Source organism: Notolepis coatsorum (assembly GCF_963971535.1).
Source record: "Notolepis coatsorum genome assembly, chromosome: 12".
NCBI classification, from domain to species: domain Eukaryota; kingdom Metazoa; phylum Chordata; class Actinopteri; order Aulopiformes; family Paralepididae; genus Notolepis; species Notolepis coatsorum.
In genome coordinates, this window is record NC_140176.1 from 86,839,046 (window position 1) to 86,861,633 (window position 22,588).

Here is a 22,588-nt window from a genome sequence, read left to right on the forward strand (position 1 = left end):
TTCTCCCATTCAGCATCCTTATATTAAAAGAAACACAATCTTTAAAAAAAAATAATGATCCAGTTTAAAAAACAAGTATTTTTCCTCGCTTGAATTAAAGTCCAGCAAAGGCCCTACCAAGCCGGTCAACTCTACTTCAAGACCCTGTTGAGGGAAAGGATCCCTATTATCAGGCACCTCAGTCCCCAAAGCATAGTCCTGCAACATGTCCAGTTCCTCGCTTGTGAGTCTGCTTAGCCAAGCATTCAGATGTCCCTGGTGTGCTGGCTTGACCTCCAGCCCAGTAACGAAGACACTGCCTCTGTGTCATGAAGTCTTAGGACCTGCTGTCACATCCACTATGTGCTTCAGTGTCACACAGTGTCTGATGTAGGCCAGCCTTCCTCCTCCTCCTCCTCCTCCTCCTCCTCCTCCTCCTCCTCCTGTATCTCCATGCCTACCCCTTCCTCTAACAGGTGTTCCTCTACCTGTTTATTCCTTCCAATATTCTTTGCCCCCTTTTTTGGCATTAGAGCCCCTCTCAACTGGACTCTTCCTTTTTAGTACAGGAAGCTTAGTGATATTTCCTCCCTCTATCACCTCCTCATCACTATTCAACACTGAAGCTTCAGCATCTTTATTGGCAGCATTTGGTGCTTCAACAGCCTCCTCCGCTCCTGCCTGTTTCCCCTCATTTATATTTTTGTTTGCAGACTTTTCACTCTGCATGGGTGTTTCAGTTTTGTCCTTACTTTCTGGACTCTGTCCCTTTTTTTTCTATCCCTTCACTGCCCTGTCTACATATACTTTACTACCTACTTTCTCACACATCTTCACTCTGCGTTTTATCTGCAGAGGAAGGTTTCTCAGGACAAGCCCGTGCCAACTGGCCCTCCCCTCCACATCCAAAGCACTTCAAAGTCCCAGGGGGGCGAATTCACAAAGGGATTGCGCTGCTTTTTCTGACGCTAAGCCGGCGCAAAATATAGCTCTGAAACACAGTTTGCTATTCACAGAGGAGGCGCAATGGGTGAAATGAGGTGGTAACTGCGTTCCATCAGCATTGCATCCGGTGCTATTAGCGCATATTTAAATGAGGTAATATGGGCGGAACATGTTCCCCTTTCTATGCAAACCGGTATAGATAAGGGCTTTAAAAATCAACCAATGCCAATGATGATCTGCATCATGATGTTCAGCTACAGGAGATACAGAGACAGCAGTAATGTTTACCTACTGGACAGTTCATGTGGTGATTACTTACAATGACGTCGAACTTGGAGTAGATGTCCACCACTTTACCTGCAAGGAAAAGACAAGGCAGACCACAAAACAATCAATCAATCAAACTTTACTTATATAGCACATTTCATAAATCTTTACTAGATTCCGCTTAACACATTGTCTGCCGTGCATTGTACCCATCCTTATGCCCAGTCTGCCAGTGCTGTAACCCTATGGAGATGTTTACCTTCTTTGCAGGGCTATAACTTTTTAAATATTATAGCTATATCGACATTACTATGGCCCATTCAACATCGGGTATCTATCGTTCCGGATGTGGAAACGTTATATTTTTTCATTCATACATTGTCGTGTTAGTACCATCGAGAATATAAGTATGTTTTTTCTTTTTGATCCACTTTTTCTCCCATTTTCTATATTTTCTCCCATCTCAATTTCGTATCATCCAATTCAACCCTCCCCTGTCACGAACGCTGTTTCTTGCCTCCCACAAGCCGGCTGCAATGTGGACTAAGTCATGCATAGCACAAGTCCCCTCCGGTACTTGAGGTAACAGCAGTCGCATCTTTTCACCTGCGCAGCTCGATCTCTCAGTGGCGAGGAGTAACGCGTGGGAGGCTCACGCTGCCCCCGACACTTCCTGATTCTACTGCGCTGGCGCACCAACCGACCTGTAGGAGTCGCTGTCCACAACGCCCGATCCCCACCCATCAGTTTCCCACCCCCTAATACGGCCAATGTGTATTAGTATGAACGACCAGCTAAACTGAAAGCAATGTGGAGCGCTGGGCTCGAACAGGCGAGCCCAGCGTCTCCGCATTCGTGGCGAGCGCCTTGCCCACTACGCCACGTAGCCGCCCAATATAAGTATGTTTTTAAGGTTTTTTGCAGTAATTCCTAAAACGTGAGTTATAGGCCCTGACGCATATGATAGATTATCGATTGCCGTTTCTTTCCTATACACGCTATGTTAAAAATTTCAAATGTATATGATCGGTATACATTATGCTTCATCATGCGTGAAGGAAAGGGGGGGGTCGTTTATAATTCCTTGATCGTCAGTAACGGCTTTATTTAGTATGGGTTGATATGTTGATCAGATGGATTGCCGTGAAATGAATAAACAATCGGGCTGAAAATAACGTTATATTCCTCTTACCGTTCGCCGATGAGACTGGAGGAAAAATATTCCAATTATTTGACGTCGATCTGCTAGATCCATTTCCCATTTGTATGACGCAATAAACGCCGAAATCATATTGATTATTGCGTTTCGAAAGCACTCGAGTGTGTATCTAGATCCACGTTACAATATATTACTGCCGGAGGAATTTCCTCGATGCACCGAGCACCACTTCCGGTTTGACTTGGAGTGTAACTCGCCCGACATCCACCAGGCGGCGGTATTGAGGCGTTGCAATATCAGACAGGGTCCAGCTGCGGTCCCGGAGGGAGGCTGGATAAATTATGAATGCCATGGCGGAAAAATGAAATATTGATCCCAAAAACGTGTTTATTCGTTGTTGGTGCACAACGCATGGCGGGCAATAATGAATTATCACGTTTTTGGCACACAATGTGTTAATCTACAATCTCTGACTTTATTAATAGCCAATTCAATTACCTACTGTAACTCAGGTTACTGTTGGGAGAGCATGCACTCCCAATGAATTGATGATGAATTAAAACCAATGCATGTTGGCACCCCTAACAAGTTGATTTGACAGATTATTGATATAATCTCATGTAATTAATTGATTAGCTATGATGTTTGATTATCTATCTATCTATCTATCTATCTATCTATCTATCTATCTATCTATCTATCTATCTATCTATCTATCTATCTATCTATCTATCTATCTATCTATCTATCTATCTATCTATCTATCTATCTATCTATCTATCTATCTATCTATCTATCTATCTATCTATCTATCTATCTATCTATCTATCTATCTATCTATCTATCTATCTATCTATCTATCTATCTATCTATCTATCTATCTATCTATCTATCTATCTATCTATCTATCTATCTATCTATCTATCTATCTATCTATCTATCTATCTATCTATCTATCTATCTATCTATCTATCTATCTATCTATCTATCTATCTATCTATCTATCTATCTATCTATCTATCTATCTATCTATCTATCTATCTATCTATCTATCTATCTATCTATCTACCTACCTACCTACCTACCTACCTACCTACCTACCTACCTACCTACCTACCTACCTACCTACCTACCTACCTACCTACCTACCTACCTACCTACCTACCTACCTACCTACCTACCAGTGGCGGCTACTGACCAAATTTTTTGGTGAAGCACAAATAATTATATTATATTATATATTAAATTATATTTTTAAAACATCCACAAGGCTGCAACACCCCCATTCCTACCAGGTGTCAGGCTCCTCATTCGCTTCCATTAATTTTGGGGACCATGTTTAAATATCATACTTCTGAACTATAAACAAACTACTGCTGTGACGATTTCAATAAAACAGACCATTGTGAGTCAATGGTACATGCTTTTTTTTGGCATTTGCATTTGCCCTGCGTGGAATGTTTATGGAGTGGTTACCATGGTTACCTGCTGTCTTGCTGGAAGAAAGATTCTAAACATTCTGTGAGAAGTTGACAGTTGGTAACATACAAAGCCATTCAAACAGTTCTTATTCTTATTCCTGATGTCTGGAAGAATATGTGAGTGTCTTGTGAGAAATGCTTCCAAACCCCATTGAACTGTATTAGAGTTGCAAACTAATTCTACAGGTTGGTGTTCATTTCTCAAAAACAACAAATAATCTGAATGCCATAGGAAAGGGCTTTATTAGTGATCACTAGGATGCTCTCCTGACCCTTCCCAGAAATAGCTTTGTAATCAAAAGGCCTCACTATCACACAGACTGAACTGTTGTTTCTGTGAGTGGAGGCAACTTTCTCTGAGAAAACAGGAAAGCAGCTCAGCGTTGAGGGAAACGTGAACAAGAGTAACACTTAAAAGGACAATTACGTGGGTAATTCGAAAGTAAACGCATGCATTTCAGCCACCGACACACACACACACTGGACCCAGCGGTCCAGAAGAAATCGCTTGTTAGCCACAGAGTAAAATACAGCCAAATAATTGATAATCAACACAGACCCACACAGCTACTAAAATATATATATATATTTTTAATCCAGTCACCATTGACGTTACTTCTTTATGAGGAAATAGTGTCCTAGTCTCTTGATCACTTGTATATAAAATCCATCCATCGATATTTCATTCAATGTTGCAAATCCAGAAATGCAAACAACAGTCTTTTGCGAAATGTTCCATTTTTGGGACTGTCCAACTAGGTGGTCACCCAAGCGATTCAAGTCAACACAACAGCCAAAGCAGTGAGAAAGCACTCACTCGACCGATCTCATCTTCCGTTGAATAGTGCAGCTTCTCCATCGTGACAAGTCCGACTCGAGACACGTTCTTTTATCCCATGGAAAGTGTAAACAATAGGCCATGTCGCCTTAACACTCGGAGCAGGACGAGGAAGCTAACTAAGCTAGCTAGTAGCTACTACCAGAGCCTACCAGAGCCTTCTCTGGCTACAACTGGCGTTAGTTAGTGACCACGCTACGGTCAACTACACTATAAAAAAATATATAAAAAAACGATGCACAATACAGTTGAACAATAAAGATCAAAAGATGAATTAATTATTATATTAGGCTGATCTCTTTTTTTCTTTTCTCAAATTTCACTGCAGTTCTCACTGTTACTACAGCAGCCAGAGATCACTGGTGATGACATCATCACAGTCACGCAGGTCTTCTCTGATTGAGTGTCAGAACGTTGAGGGCTGTCAATCATTTAACCCGCGTTCGTGAGTGGCGCGCGCAAAACTGCACGGGCCGGGCTTAGATGACGTTTTTGAAGCTCAAATAGCCTATTTTGATTGGATAATAATATTCCTAAAATCAACCCGTGCAGTTTATTTGCACTGAGTGATTGACAGCTCGCCATTACTGCAGTTATGTGAGCAGGCCTGATCAGAGAGCTCAGAGCTGTCACTTGGCCATTTTTGAAGAAAAAAAAATTCACTGACATTTTTTTTACAGAGGAAAAAAAAAAAAAAAAAAAAAATAATAATAATAATAATAATAATAATAATAATAATAATAATAATAATAATAATAATAATAATAATAATAATAATAATAATAATAATAAAAATAAAAATAATATATATATATATATATATATATATATGTAAATTAATAATAATTATGAGTGAAGTTCTGCCTCACGTGTTGTCATGGAATAACCTCCACTGCTACCTACCCATCTATCCATCTGTCTATCTTCTGGTAAATGGACTGCATTTATCCAAAGCAATTTATACCTCACATTCACCCATTCATTCACACATCCACACACTGGTGGCGGAGGCAACCATGCAACCATCCATCCATCCATCCATCCATCTAGCTATTAGGGCTGTGTGATAATTTAGCGTTATGGTTTATAATAAAGTATCTCACCGTGGTCGTCCACGACAGGCAGAGCGGAGACCCTCCTGTGTGTGAAGAGGGTGAGGGCGGTGATGATGGGCGTGTTGGGGTGGATGAAGGCGATGTTACTGTAGGTCCCGATGCTCAGCTCCTCCAGATTCTGCTTCATGAAGGCTGGCTTGGGCATCTCACACACCTGAGTGGAACCAGAGTGGATGGACTGGATGGGTGATGCTACCAGAGCAAAGATACTGATGCTGATCAAACGACGACACCCCGAACGCCAGAACCCTACAGCATGGCCCTCACTCAAACTATGACTAGTACTCTGTAGGGTAGTCATATAATCTAGCACTCTGTAGGGTAGTCATATAATCTAGCACTCTGTAGGGTAGTCATATAATCTAGTACTATGTAGGGTAGTCATATAATCTAGTACTATGTAGGGTAGTCATATAATCTAGTACTCTGTAGGGTAGTCATATAATCTAGCACTCTGTAGGGTAGTCATATAATCTAGTACTATGTAGGGTAGTCATATAATCTAGTACTATGTAGGGTAGTCATATAATCTAGTACTCTGTAGGGTAGTCATATAATCTAGCACTCTGTAGGGTAGTCATATAATCTAGTACTATGTAGGGTAGTCATATAATCTAGTACTCTGTAGGGTAGTCATATAATCTAGCACTTTGTAGGGTAGTCATATAATCTAGTACTATGTAGGTTATTCATATAATCTAGCACTCTGTAAAGTATTCCTATAATCTAGCACTCTGTAGGTTATTCATATAATATAGTACTCTGTAGTATGTCGTATTAGTATACATGTAGTACTCTGTAGTATGTAGTACTACTATACATGTAGTACTCTGTAGTATGTAGTACTAGTATAAATATAGTACTCTGTAGTACTAGTATAAATATAGTACTCTGTAGTATGTAGTACTAGTATAAATATAGTACTCTGTAGTATGTAGTACTAGTATGAATATAGTACTCTGTAGTAGGGCTGGGCGATATGGCCTAAATATGATATCACGATATTTTCTGACCTTTCGGCGATACACGATACACATCACAATGTTTTTCTTTTTGACCCCAAACGATTCATTATGAGGCTTACCAAGACAGTATTTGAGTTTGCAAGCTAACATTAAAGACAAAATAAAATACCCATGCATTTAGCATTTTTATATTATATATTAGATTTAGATTATTGGATTATTAGATTATAATATATTGCATATATTTAGCAAGTTTCTTTAATAGTTGTCATACAGAAGTACAGAATACTTTCATACAAAATGCTTCTTACTGTTACGCTCCAGAGACTGTGCTAGACAAGATAGTATCAAATAACATAGTATAGCATGTAGTTTAGAAGAAGAAAATGAGGTCACAGTGTTCGGTATAGACATATGTAAAATGTTCTGAGTTACCATATAATATACAATACTATGCAGTGTACTAATGTACAGTACTATATAGTGCAAAGCAGAAATGAGCAATGAGATATTATATGATTTAGATATGAAATATGATGAATTGAAAATGGGGGACCCTGATGTAAACAAGACAAAAGTCTTTCTCTGGTCTGCATCCCCTTAACAATTGTATGTATTGAGCTGTACTGTACCCATTCTGCAATATGTTAATAAAGTTTTAAATCAATCAATCAATCAATAGCATTTTTATGAAACTACTGTATATTTGTATGTCTCTAAATGTTTTGATGAATTGAAAATGGAGGACCCTTATGTAAAAAAGCCGAAAGTCTTTTTCTGGTCTTCATCCTCCTGTACTGTATTGTACCCATTCTGCAATATGTTAATAACGTTTTCATTCATTCATTCTGACGGACAACAGAATAATTTTGATTGACAGTCGAGTCTGCCAATTACGTCACACCGCTTGCACCCGCCCTGCTGTTCTTAGCACCAATCGGCAAGCGCCATTAGTTTTTGACTTCCTGAATGTCCGGTGTGCTGACATCAACAAAGCTACTTACATTAGCTCCCCGCAACCGACTAGTAGGAGACCAGTGCACCACAGGATGACTAAATGAGCCATAATGATTTTACCTCAACGAATGTTATAATAAAAGCCTTTCCATACATCTGTCTGATTGAAAACTTTATTAACAGACCGCGGAATGGGCATATCTCAACACAGGCTGAGATATGAACGAGTAACGTGTGGACCAGATTGACGCGACACAATCCTATTGGGCAAAACATCACGATATCCACGATACGTTGAAAAAGTGTATTGTTAATGAACTGTACCCGATATTTATATAATATCGTCATATCGCCCAGCCCTACTCTGTAGTACTAGTATAAATATAGTACTCTGTAGTATGTAGTACTAGTATAAATATAGTACTCTGTAGTATATAGTACTAGTATATAGTACTCTGTAGTATGTAGTACTAGTGTAAATATAGTACTATGTAGTATGTAGTACTAGTATAAATATAGTACTCTGTAGTATGTAGTACTAGTATAAATATAGTACTCTGTAGTATATAGTACTAGTATAAATATAGTACTCTGTAGTATGTAGTACTAGTATAAATATAGTACTCTGTAGTATGTAGTACTAGTATATAGTACTATGTAGTATGTAGTACTAGTATAAATATAGTACTCTGTAGTATGTAGTACTAGTGTAAATATAGTACTCTGTAGTATGTAGTACTAGTGTAAATATAGTACTCTGTAGTGTGTAGTACTAGTATAAATATAGTACTCTGTAGTATGTAGTACTAGTGTAAATATAGTACTCTGTAGTATGTAGTACTAGTGTAAATATAGTACTCTGTAGTATGTAGTACTAGTGTAAATATAGTACTCTGTAGTATATAGTACTAGTATAAATATAGTACTCTGTAGTATGTAGTACTAGTGTAAATATAGTACTCTGTAGTATATAGTACTAGTATAAATATAGTACTCTGTAGTATGTAGTACTACTATACATGTAGTACTCTGTAGTATGTAGTACTAGTATAAATATAGTACTCTGTAGTATGTAGTACTAGTGTAAATATAGTACTCTGTAGTATGTAGTACTAGTGTAAATATAGTACTCTGTAGTATGTAGTACTGGTATATAGTACTCTGTAGTATGTAGTACTACTATGAATATAGTACTCTGTAGTATATAGTACTAGTATAAATATAGTACTCTGTAGTATGTAGTACTAGTATAAATATAGTACTCTGTAGTATGTAGTACTAGTATAAATATAGTACTCTGTAGTATGTAGTATGTAGTATGTAGTACTAGTATAAATATAGTTCTCTGTAGTATGTAGTACTAGTATAAATATAGTACTCTGTAGTATGTAGTATGTAGTATGTAGTATGTCCTCTGTAGTATGTAGTACTAGTATAAATATAGTTATCTGTAGTATGTAGTACTAGTATAAATATAGTACTCTGTAGTATGTAGTACTAGTATAAATATAGTACTCTGTAGTATGTAGTATGTACTATGTAGTATGTCCTCTGTAGTATGTAGTACTAGTGTAAATATAGTACTCTGTAGTATGTAGTACTAGTGTAAATATAGTACTCTGTAGTGTGTAGTACTAGTATAAATATAGTACTCTGTAGTATGTAGTACTAGTGTAAATATAGTACTCTGTAGTATGTAGTACTAGTGTAAATATAGTACTCTGTAGTATGTAGTACTAGTGTAAATATAGTACTCTGTAGTATATAGTACTAGTATAAATATAGTACTCTGTAGTATGTAGTACTAGTGTAAATATAGTACTCTGTAGTATATAGTACTAGTATAAATATAGTACTCTGTAGTATGTAGTACTACTATACATGTAGTACTCTGTAGTATGTAGTACTAGTATAAATATAGTACTCTGTAGTATGTAGTACTAGTGTAAATATAGTACTCTGTAGTATGTAGTACTAGTGTAAATATAGTACTCTGTAGTATGTAGTACTGGTATATAGTACTCTGTAGTATGTAGTACTACTATGAATATAGTACTCTGTAGTATATAGTACTAGTATAAATATAGTACTCTGTAGTATGTAGTACTAGTATAAATATAGTACTCTGTAGTATGTAGTACTAGTATAAATATAGTACTCTGTAGTATGTAGTATGTAGTATGTAGTACTAGTATAAATATAGTTCTCTGTAGTATGTAGTACTAGTATAAATATAGTACTCTGTAGTATGTAGTATGTAGTATGTAGTATGGAGTATGTCCTCTGTAGTATGTAGTACTAGTATAAATATAGTTATCTGTAGTATGTAGTACTAGTATAAATATAGTACTCTGTAGTATGTAGTACTAGTATAAATATAGTACTCTGTAGTATGTAGTATGTACTATGTAGTATGTCCTCTGTAGTATGTAGTACTAGTGTAAATATAGTACTCTGTAGTATGTAGTACTAGTGTAAATATAGTACTCTGTAGTATGTAGTACTAGTGTAAATATAGTACTCTGTAGTATGTAGTACTAGTGTAAATATAGTACTCTGTAGTATATATTACTAGTATAAATATAGTACTCTGTAGTATATAGTACTACTATAAATATAGTACTCTGTAGTATGTAGTACTAGTGTACATATAGTACTCTGTAGTATATAGTACTAGTATAAATATAGTACTCTGTAGTACTACTATACATGTAGTACTATGTAGTATGTAGTACTAGTATAAATATAGTACTCTGTAGTATGTAGTACTAGTGTAAATATAGTACTCTGTAGTATGTAGTACTAGTATAAATATAGTACTCTGTAGTATATAGTACTAGTGTAAATATAGTACTCTGTAGTATGTAGTACTGGTATATAGTACTCTGTAGTATGTAGTACTACTATGAATATAGTACTCTGTAGTATATAGTACTAGTATAAATATAGTACTCTGTAGTATGTAGTACTAGTATAAATATAGTACTCTGTAGTATGTAGTACTAGTATAAATATAGTACTCTGTAGTATGTAGTATGTAGTACTAGTATAAATATAGTTCTCTGTAGTATGTAGTACTAGTATAAATATAGTACTCTGTAGTATGTAGTATGTAGTATGTACTATGTAGTATGTAGTATGTCCTCTGTAGTATGTAGTACTAGTATAAATATAGTACTCTGTAGTATATAGTACTAGTATAAATATAGTACTCTGTAGTATGTAGTACTAGTATAAATATAGTTCTCTGTAGTATGTAGTACTAGTATAAATATAGTACTCTGTAGTATGTAGTACTAGTATAAATATAGTACTATGTAGTATGTAGTACTAGTATAAATATAGTACTCTGTAGTATGTAGTATGTAGTACTAGTATGAATATAGTACTCTGTAGTATGTAGTATGTAGTACTAGTATAAATATAGTAGGCCTACTCTGTAGTATATAGTACTAGTATAAATATAGTACTCTGTAGTATGTAGTACTAGTATAAATATAGTTCTCTGTAGTATGTAGTACTAGTATAAATATAGTACTCTGTAGTATGTAGTACTAGTATAAATATAGTACTATGTAGTATGTAGTACTAGTATAAATATAGTACTCGGTAGTATGTAGTATGTAGTACTAGTATAAATATAGTACTCTGTAGTATGTATTATGTAGTATAAATATAGTACTCTGTAGTATGTAGTATGTAGTATGTAGTACTAGTATAAATATAGTACTCGGTAGTATGTAGTATGTAGTATGTAGTATTAGTATAAATTAAGGCTGTCAAATATATCGCGTTAATATCGCGTTAACTCCCGATTCTATTAATGCCACTAATTTTTTTAACTCAAGATTAACTAAAAAAAAAAAAAAAAAAAAAAAAAAAAAAATTTTACTAGACTTCACTCAGGTGTATTATTGATGCTCTCATTGATACTATGTTTGTTTCTGAAGTGTGTGTGTGTGTGTGTGTGTGTGTGTGTGTGTGTGTGTGTGTGTGTGTGTGTGTGTGTGTGTGTGTGTGTGTGTGTGTGTGTGTGTGTGTGTGTGTGTGTGTGTGTGAGATATAGAGAGAGAGGGGGGTGAGAGAGATGAGGAAGGGGCAAAAGAGAAAAAGAGCTGGGAGAGTGTGTGTGTGAGGGAGAGAGGGGGTGTGTGATTAATCAGCCCTTGTGTGTGTGAATGTAACAAGTTCCTAACGTTTTCTTTCCCCTATTATTTCATGCACACTTTATTCATTGTTTTAAATTATTATTTTCTTTTAAGTTATTTTGTGCATCACTCTGTTTTGAATTTGATGCAAATTTGCAATGCATGAGGGTCATCCTTTTGTGTTAAATGGCTGCACAAAGCAAGCATTTGTTGACTCGCATGTTGATAAGAGTATTAAAACTTGGAACTTGAAAAAGATCTGTTTAAGGTAAAAAAAAAATTTAAATAAAAATGCGATTAATTTGCGATTAATCGCGAGTTAACTATGGACAATCATGCGATTAATCGAGTTAAATATTTTAATCGTTTGACAGCACTAGTATAAATATAGTACTCGGTAGTATGTAGTATGTAGTACTAGTATAAATATAGTACTCTGTAGTATGTAGTATGTACTCTGTAGTATGTACTCTGTAGTATGTAGTGTGTACTATGTAGTATGTACTATGTACTCTGTAGTATGTAGTGTGCAGTATGTAGTATGTACTCTGTAGTATGTAGTATGTAGTATGACTCACAAAGAGCTGGAGGAACTTCAGGATCCTCTTGTGGGTCAGGATGTACAGAGCGCTGCCACTGACTGGATCAATGACTGGCAGACGATGAATCTTATTGATTATCAATGAATACACAGCATCAAAGACACTGGAGAGAGAGAGAGAGAGAGAGAGAGAGAGAGAGAGAGAGAGAGAGAGAGACAGACAGAGAGAGAGAGAGAGAGAGAGAGAGAGAGAGAGAGAGAGAGAGAGAGAGAGAGAGAGAGAGAGAGAGAGAGAGAGAGAGAGACAGACAGACAGACAGACAGACAGACAGACAGACAGACAGACAGACAGACAGACAGACAGACAGACAGACAGATAAATCAATGTTGGTTCACTTTGTTTCAAAGGAGCTTCCTCTAAGCGCAATGGACCTCATGATCAAAAGTGTACGTAACTATATCTTCGTAAGTAGTTTGTACAAACAAATTTAATGAAGTCCTCCTCCGGATGCCTGAACGGTGTTCGTAAATGGCCAAAATGTTCTCAGCTGTGATCCCCTGAATTAAGAACGTCACTCATTCTTAAACTGAAAGCATCTTCTCGTATACATTTGCATACAGAAACGCCCCGCCAGCTCCTTATACGGGAGAGGCTAAGCATTGCACTCTGGTTGTGCTGACCCCTGTGAATTCCCCACATGTGGGAATCTTGATTGCATAATGTCGGTGGTAGTGGGGGGAAATATTCAACAGGTGGCGCAAAAGCAATTTGCAACTAATTGTATTAGATTAGATTCAAATGTATTGTCATTATACAGCATACGTACAATACAACAGAAATAAGTTTGGCATCTAACCAGAGTACAAATGTAACAGTAAGTGCAATAGTAACATACAATGCTATTCTTATTTATGACTCAATGCAAGACTAACCCACACATTCTACATTCAGCGATTCATTCACACACATCCACATGCACACACTCACTTTAAACATTCACCTTAACATTCACGTTAGACACTTTTTAACACTACACCATATTTGTATCTATTTTATAAATGTATTACAAACAGATTTGCACTACATCTCTCTACCTCATTTTTGCATTTTGTTTGCATTTTGTAATTCGTTTTTGTATATTGTAAGGTGACAGTGGCTCAGGAGGTAGAGCAAGAGCTTGAGCAAGACACTTATTAATCCCTAATTGCTCCCGATGGGCAGGTTGGCACCTTGCATGGTCGCCTCCGCCGTCGGTGTGTGAATGTGTGAGTGAATGGGTCAAATGTGAGGAACAAATTGTAAAGCCCTTTGGATAAACGCTATATAAATGCACCATTTACCATTTATTGTATATTTGAATAGTGTTTGGTCTTTCTTTATTCTTTTTTTTTACTGTATGAAGCACAATCTCAGGAGGCTCATACAGAACCAAGCATTTCACTGTAATGTACATGTACTTTATATGTGACAAATAAAACAAAACTTGAACTTGAAACTTGCACAGGTGATTAAACTGGGTATAAAATATATAGATACTACTGTGTAATAGTGCTCATTAGATGCATGTAGAGTTGTAGTATTAATATGTACAATGATACAGGTATAAAGACCCTAGTAGTAAGTCATACTGTAGAACATGACATCTTAGTGTGACATTTTATTTAGTAGTGTCAAAACGGGTACAAGGCCACCCAGAAAAAGCGGCATGGGACGAGTTTAATGTGGTGTCAGGAGAGGAGCGCACAGTGGCTGAAGTGAAAAAGAAGTGGGCTCATGTGAAATCCAAAAAAATTATTCAGCAGTCCGATGCTACGCTCGACCTTGGAACGGATGCACGCTTGGCTTTCAATGTAGGCCACCTCCTGCTCCGTCTGGGGGTTGGTGAGTGTGGTCATGAACCAGGGGGACAGCGCATATCCGCAATCTCCTAATAAAAGTCCTTAGAATAATAGAAGCCTACTGTTACTGGAACGATTCAATAGACACATATGTGACCGTGTCCAGAGCTTGTGAACACATCTCGGCCATGGTCAAATTGCACAAATCACACCAGATTATTATTTTCTTTTTAGTTTAGTTTTTTCATATGATCACAGTTTGAATGTTTAAGAACATATTTACTATAAAAGCAAACAGTTATAGTATCTCTAATAGTAACATTTCTTTGTTTAAAAAATACTGTTTGTGTGTGACTTTTGTCATTGCCTGGGGGCGGAGTTAAATTTGCATGCAAATCAAGACCAGGGCTTTCGTTGGCCTCTGAGTTTCGAGCGACGCCCATAAATAACACACATGGTTCTGTTGATATTATTGTTGAGACGCTTGCAGCAGCTGTGAACAAGCCTTCGGCTTCAGGAACAGCAATTGATCCATCAGATTTAATGAACGAGTACATATTGGACTTTGTTAAATCACGTCAATGACTCTGCCTCAGAGGGTAGTCGATTTTTACCAAAGAGTTGATTTTCGATCCGATACACAGCTGTTTATCGTGGTCTGTCGTGCAACGTTCTGCTTTTATTTATGGGTAAGTTGTTGACTAGTGTTGACTAGTTGTTTATTTAGAATGTTTGTGTGTGGTACAGCCCTGTTGGACAGTGAAAAGTAGCGTTCAGGGAGCTCCAGTAGCTCACCATGTACCTCGACGCGAAAGCGTCGGGGAATACCGTGCTGCGTCACGGATCTGGTTGACTCCGAGTTCGATTCCCGGACCCGCCGTCATTTGCCGAATGTCTCCCCCTGTTCTCCCTCCCATTTCACCCTGCATCTGTCGGTCATGCTTGACCAGAAAAGCGATAAACGCAAAAAAATGAAGTAAAAAAAAAAAAAAAAGTAGCGTTCAAACAATGTTACTGTCACCACATTTAACGGCATCATAACCTCCTAACCCTTTCACTGCCACACGACAGAAGGTTAGCCCTTTACTATCACACAACCGACGGCGATGCTCCATCATTAGCATCATTAGCTCCGCAAATGCGCAAATGCGCAAATGCGGAGCTAATGATGCTAATGATGGAGCATCGCCGTCGGTTGTGTGATAGTAAAGGGCTAACCTTCTGTATTGTCACAGTGAAAGTTAACCGGCTGTCGTGTGGCAGTGAAAGGGTTAAATATCTGACAGCCCGCCCTCGGACGTCCCGTTGCAGCACATCGTTTGATCGTTTGACCTATCACATGCTTCCAATCTCGGGTTATAAAACCAAACAGCCAACGAGCATCAGTCTAGAAAAGATTTACCACCTCTGGTTTCGTGTGTGCAATATATTGATCAGAATCAGAATCACAAAGGTCTTTATTGCTAAGTAGTTTTCACAAGGAATTTGATTTGGTAGTTTTTGCTGTGACAATAACTGACAGATAATCAAATAAAAAGGTTGAATACAAATAAAATGGCATATAAACTAAAGTAAAATAGAAGCACAATATAATATATTATAATTATAAAATTACAATTAAAATAGGCCAGAGGACTGTAGAGCTGTGCACAATGTATATACTTATTCATCATACGGATATACTGACTGCAAGCAACTTTGTTTACTGTGATAACTGCATTTTTGTGATACTGTGATTTATTGTGTAGCACCTTTAACACAATCCCGCCCAAGGACGGATATATACGTGTTTCGAATCCATGCTTAACACTTTGATCGCCATGGGTTAAATACATAATTTACCATCCCTCGCCAGCTCTATTTGTCTATGGAGAAGTTCCCCTTCTTTGCAGGGCTATAACTTTTTAAATTGTATTGCTAAATTGCCATTATTATGGCCCATTCAATGTCCTATATGTATTGTTCAGGGTGTAGCAACGTTATACTTTTTCATTCACATATTCATACTAAAATACGGTCTAAAGTATAAATATGTTTTTATCGTTTTCTGCAGCTTTCTTCAGAACGTGATTTATAGCCCTAAATGCATTATATTGATGATCAAATACAGTTTGGTAGGAATCTGTGCGAGATAAAAAATTTCAACTGGATGTGCTTCTAGGAGTTACTACTTATCATCGGATGTTGACCAGATGGGCGGGGGGTCGTTTATAATTCCGTGGGCAACGTTATATCATTCATCTAGTGTGGGTGATATGATCATCAGAGCAGTTTATATGGAACACGTTAAAAAAAACGCTGAATCTTACCGTAGCTTCCTCGGGCCGTTGGGCGATGAGCGTGGAGCAGAGATATTCCTATTATGGGATGTATAAATACCCGATCCATGTATATACGTCCAAATCATGTTGTTTATCGAGTTATTTGCACCGATCGATGTTCACTGTGTCAAGATGGAGTCCCTCTAACGATAGCGAGTGCCCGGACGAAATATGGGTGAGCACCACTTCATCCACAGATCACTTCCTGTTGGGCGATCTGCCGATCGGCCACCAGATGGCGCTCTTGAACCGTTAGAGATTTGAGTGGAGCTCAGCAGTATATCTCAGGTCCCCGGGGGAGAAATATGATTTCGATCACAGATTTTTGAAATATTGATATCAAAGACGTGTTACGGCGTCTTCGGCAGAATGAGCATGGCGGGGAATGACGAGTTTCGGCGTCTCCGGCGAAGGTAAGTGTTAAAGGACCGAAGGACGGATGTATCCGTGGCAAGTTGTTTTGGCTTTTATTCCATTTTAATAACCTATTCAAGGTCGCCGAGCGGCACTGCAGATGTACCCTACTCTTTGAATTCGCCAAAGTGCATTACCGGCCAGATCCTCTTAGGGGCGCTGTTGCGATAATGCAGTGTTCCCTGTGGCCGAAGTTGTCTTTTATTTTTTTGATCTCTAATGTAGTTTTCTACTCACCTGAAGCGATAGCTATTGTCTGTTGCACGGAATACGTTTTGGATCGCGGATTTCACTATGCAGTAAGGGGATTTATCATCAGCCAATGGACATATCGATCTACCAGATGGCGATCGATAACTGGGAAATGCTCGGGGGGATCCAACCGGCTCATGGTAAGATCTTTTTCACGTAAAGTACAGCCTGATCGGGCCTTGTTATGATACTCAACCAGGCGATCAGCTATGTGGCTACTTAGATGAACACGGTTATTGGTAATCAATAATAAGAAACGACGTCCCCCGCCCCCCCCCCCCTTTCATGCATACATGCTTGTGGATCGTACCGATAATATGCAGTTTGAGTTGTAACTGTAGCTTCTGTATAACGGAAATGCCATTGGATATAACGTTAGTAGCTATTAGCCCTTTATCCAGCCGTCCAGGAAATATCCTAGCCGGAATCCCTTATAACGCTTATATTCACGGCGCTATAAAATGAGAACTTATTGATGAATAATTTTTTTCTTTAAGCCATTTTGAAGGGACGGTTTATGTTCTCAATTGACAATGAGAATGGACAGATAGCAATACTATAAAGTATAGATTTAGCTCTACAAACAGCCTCACGAACAATGCAAGTCTGTTTACATAATGCTGGTCGTCTAGTGCAGGGGTTCCCAAACTTTTCAGGCCAGGGCCCAGAAAATAAGGCGTCAGAGAGCCGCGGCCCAATGCACATCGTCAGGCTTTTTTTTTTCTTTTTTTTTGCCAGGCGACCGATTTTTTAAGCCAAATATCACTTCAATCCTATTAAGTTAGTTCAAGTTAGTTATTCATTTATATGTGCTATTTATGAGAGGGCTAACTTGTTGCAAAATAATAATGATAATAATAATAGCCTCATTAAAATACTATTGTTTCGGTTGTTTTCAGCGTTTTATGTGCATAATCTGTTATTTAGTTTGAAATGTTCGTTGAAATAAGTAGATTTTTCGTTTTTGTTTATTTATTAAGTTAATATAAAACCATATAGTCACATTTTAGAATACAATAGAATAGAATTTTAGAATACAACTAGAAACACTGTCCTGGCCTGCTTCTAAGTTCAGTGGCAAAAAAAAAAAAAAAAAAAAAAATTGGATTTTTTTTAAATCATCTCGTGGCCCTCCCGTAGCTGCTCGCGGCCCACCTTTGGGTCGCGACCCCGACTTTGGGAACCACTGGTCTAGAGTAGTATTAGACGCATCCCAGTGGCCGCCAATGTGTTAATATATATATATTCTGATAGCCAATGTTGTTCTGATTGTTCTTAAAAAAAAAGATGTGCATCACTTCATTGTACAATACAGGGTTTATGTTTTACAAGCAGTTTTATAAAAGTTGACCGGGCGAACCTAAAATAGCTGCGACCTCAGTGTGAAGGTCTGAGTGATGGATCTAACTACATGGATTTATGGAGACACATTTATGGAAAGTTCAAGACCGGACCACAAAGCTCCTGGAAGGGTTAGAATGACACGCGACGGCAATTCCAGATAGTCTACCGTCAGCAAAAAAGAGTGAGTCTCTCAGCCTTATGCTCGATATTGGCTTTTTTACCGATACCGATATACCGATATTGTCCAACTCTTAATTTCCGATACCAATATCAACCGATATCAATCAATACCGATATATGCAGGGTCCCCCCCCCCCCCCAAAATTTCATAATTTCAGGTAATTAACATTACATATCTCTTGTTGTGGAATTAACACAACATTATGCATACTTTTGACAAATCAGAATTTGTTCTTACTTGCTTGCCTGGGTAAATAAACGTTATAGAAATGTAAAAAAAAAATTAATAAAAATAAAAAAATTGAAAACCGATACCGATATTTTCCTATATCACATTTTAATGCCGATATCGGCCGATAATAACAGTAGGCCGATAATATCGGACATCCCTAATTATGATATTATGATACAAGATGTACCGGTAGTGCTATCACGCCCGCCCACGGGTTTGGCGATCTCTAAGGGTTTAGAACGAGTAACGTTCTTCATTCAGTGGATCACAGCTGAGAACATTTTGGCCATTTACGGACACCTTTTCACACGTTCAGGCATCCGGAGGAGGACTTTCGTAAATTTGTTTGTACAAACTACTTACGAAGATAGTTGCGTACACTTTCGAACATGAGGTTGGTTCAACATTATTCAAGCATTTGTGTGTCGTCCTCCTCTCTTCTCTTTTCTCCTCTATTCCTATCTTCTCCCCTCTTGTGGCACGGTGGTGTAGTGGTTAACCCTGTCGCCTCACAGCAAGAAGTTACTGGGTTTGATTCCCGCTTGGGGACCAGGTTGCCGGGTTGCCACGTACCCAGGTGGGGTATCTCCCGGGCCTTTCTCTGTGGAGTTTGCATGTTCTCTCTTATCCTCCTCTCTCCTCCTCTCCTATTCTCTCCATTTGTGTAGCAGTTCCTTCAGTTTAACCCCAGCGGTCCGGTACCGGTACGAGATTGATATCACGCCATAAATAGATGAATACAGAACATATTAATTAATGTTGCGTTTCTTTTTCAAATGTGGCCAAGAGTGAAGACCCTAACCCTATGAAAACAGCAGTCAAAGAGTATATTTTCAGCACTACGTTTGTTTACCAATGATTTTAAGTGTTATTAGTGAAATATGAGCTTGTAAAAATATCTGCGCATTACATCGGAAAGCGGAGGATTTAGCCGGAAGTAAAGCAAGTCATAAGTGTGTGTAGTCCTATTAACGGGAAGACCCAGGGCTTTCGAATTTCATAAAACTCCACTTCCCAGCTCACGCCAACCCCTGTCAATCATCTTCTTCTTTTACGTGATTTTCGGGATATCTCACGGGTCGAACAAACCTGAACGTTATTGCCATAAAATATAACGTAGTTAGTTTCTTTACCTTTCTGTGAACATTTAGGAAGAAAACGGGTTCTGATGAAAAATGGCGGAGATATTTACATTATAAAAAAGTAACTGTACTTACAGTAGATTTCATTCACAGTTTTTGCTGCCCTGTCAGGGGCACCTGGTGGTACTAAATCCAGGTTTACCTCTGCCATTGGAAAGGGGAGATTTGGCCCGATCCATAGATGTGTGACTTGACCATAATAAGGTAATTTATAGGCCTGATATTCTATATTCATATTCCAAATTGCATGTGTCCGGATGGCAAAATTCAGTACTGTATCTACAAAACCCCCAGTAAATCATCTGCCCTTTATTAATTTGCTTAGATTCTTTTGTACACTGGATCTCAAGAAGGTACTGAATGAGCTCAGTGGCAATTATTCACATCTGGTCAATGTTAGCGTGGTGTTATTCACCGTCAAAGATGAAAAATGTTACTTAGGTATATATTTTTTGGCAAATTTCTGAAAATATGGCTAGGGTTTAAGAGGTAACAGTAAAATAACCATGATTCTCTGTGGTAAAAATAACAGAAAATAGTCTCTCTGACTACCTGTCTGTATCTCTGACTACCTGTCTGTTTGTTTCTCTGACTACCTGCCTGTCTCTCTGACTACCTGTCTGTCTCTCTGACTACCTGCCTGTCTCTCTGACTCTCCGTCTGTCTCTCTGACTACCTGTCTGTCTCTCTGACTACCTGTCTGTCTCTCTGACTACCTGCCTGTATCTCTGACTCTCCATCTGTCTCTCTGACTACCTGTCTGTCTCTCTGACTACCTGCATGTCTCTCTGACTCTCCGTCTGTCCATCTGACTACCTGTCTGTCTCTCTGACTACCTGTCTGTCTCTCTGACTACCTGCCTGTCTCTCTGACTCTCCATCTGTCTCTCTGACTACCTGTCTGTCTATCTGACTACCTGCATGTCTCTCTGACTCTCCGTCTGTCCATCTGACTACCTGTCTGTCTTTCAGACTACTGTCTCTCTAACTCCCTGCCAGTCTGTCTGTCTGTTGGTACCTGGCGTTTGGATAGATGTGAACCAGAGGCTTGAATGTCTCCTGGAGGTAGAGCTCTGTGGAGAAACACAGTATAGTCACACAACTATTACAATAATAATAATAATAATAATAATAATAATAATAATAATAATAATAATAATAATAATAATAATAATAATAATAATAATAATAATAATAATAATAATAATAATAATAATAATAATAATAATAATAATAATAATAACATTATAGTCAAATAACTAGAAGGAGAATAATGAAGAAGGAGGAGGAGAAGAAGGGGGAGGAGAATAAGATGAAGAAGAAAAATAAGATTAAGAAGAAGTGGGAGGGGGAGGAGAAGAAGTAGAAGTAGAAGGAGAAAGAGATGAAAAAAAATAAGAAAACTTGGAATGAGGAGAAAAAGAAAAGGTATCAGAAGAAGAAAAAGATGATGTAGAATAAGAACAGACGTCTGATGTCTGATAATAATGAGAATAAGAAAAAGAAGAAGAAAGAGAAGAAGAAGAATGAGAAAAAAGAGAAGAATGAGAAGAAGATGAAGCAGAAGAATGGTAACAGTGTCTTTACCTCTCCATGTCTCTATTTTATGTTCCTCCAACTCATAGATCTGAACCTGGTAGAGAAACATTGACGTAGACAGAGAGAGACAGAGAGGGAGATAAAGTGAGAGAGAGACACAGAGGGAGAGAGTGACAGAGAGAGAGGGAAAGTGAGAGAGACAGATACAAGAAAATTGTAAAACATTTATTTTTTAATAATAAATGTTATCACGCTAGCTGCCATGGAGGTGGTGAGAAGCATAGCAGGGGAGCGGCATCTCTGTTTAGCCTGCAGAGCTTCACAGCGGCCCCGGCTCGTTTACCCCTCCGCCTCGCCCCCTTCTGGTCCGAGGACAGCAACAGGAGGACGACCAGATTGCTGAATCGTTTGAGACGCAGGGCGCGGTGACAATTCCACTGATTGAGTGGGTGAGACAATGAGTTTGCCACCGAGGCACCGATATCCACTCCAGTAACGTTTTGGCGATCATACACAACTGCCGATTTAACACGACACAAACACAGCGAAACAAACAGAGAAACGAAAAACAGGACCAGTAGCAAGCGAAGACGACTATAGCAGCCGACATAGTCAGGCCATCTTGCTTCTGACGAGGAGTACAAAGCGACACGGACACATTACTAGAGGGAGATTTGAACTCCATGTTTCCTGCTCAGTTTGGTCAACTCCATACTGGTGTATAGCACGCCAACCAGAAATGCTGACTGACTACACATAGTGACCTAACAATACACACTAATTACAATATTTACATAAATAAATAAGAGAAGATATATAAAGATAGAAAAGCACTCACAACCACTTCCACACACATCTCACTCAAACCAATCTCACTCCCAGCCATGCACAGAGAGAGAGAGAGAGAGAGAGAGAGAGAGAGAGAGAGAGA

At 38.2% G+C, this 22,588-nt stretch overlaps 1 protein-coding gene across 1 annotated transcript in view; it reads right to left on the minus strand.

Moving 5' to 3' along the window:
* LOC311237958 (5'-AMP-activated protein kinase subunit gamma-1-like) overlaps positions 1-22,588 on the minus strand; it is a gene marked incomplete at its 3' end in the record, with an annotated part of 75,676 nt that overhangs the window by 9,766 nt on the left and 43,322 nt on the right. The window contains exons 5-9 of the mRNA XM_084325932.1: positions 21,706-21,751; positions 21,137-21,191; positions 12,433-12,559; positions 5,773-5,938; positions 1,244-1,281 (exon numbers count right to left, since the gene is read on the minus strand). Of these exons, the coding sequence (XP_084182058.1) occupies positions 1,244-1,281; positions 5,773-5,938; positions 12,433-12,559; positions 21,137-21,191; positions 21,706-21,751 (432 nt within the window). The remainder of the gene's footprint in view (positions 1-1,243; positions 1,282-5,772; positions 5,939-12,432; positions 12,560-21,136; positions 21,192-21,705; positions 21,752-22,588) is intronic.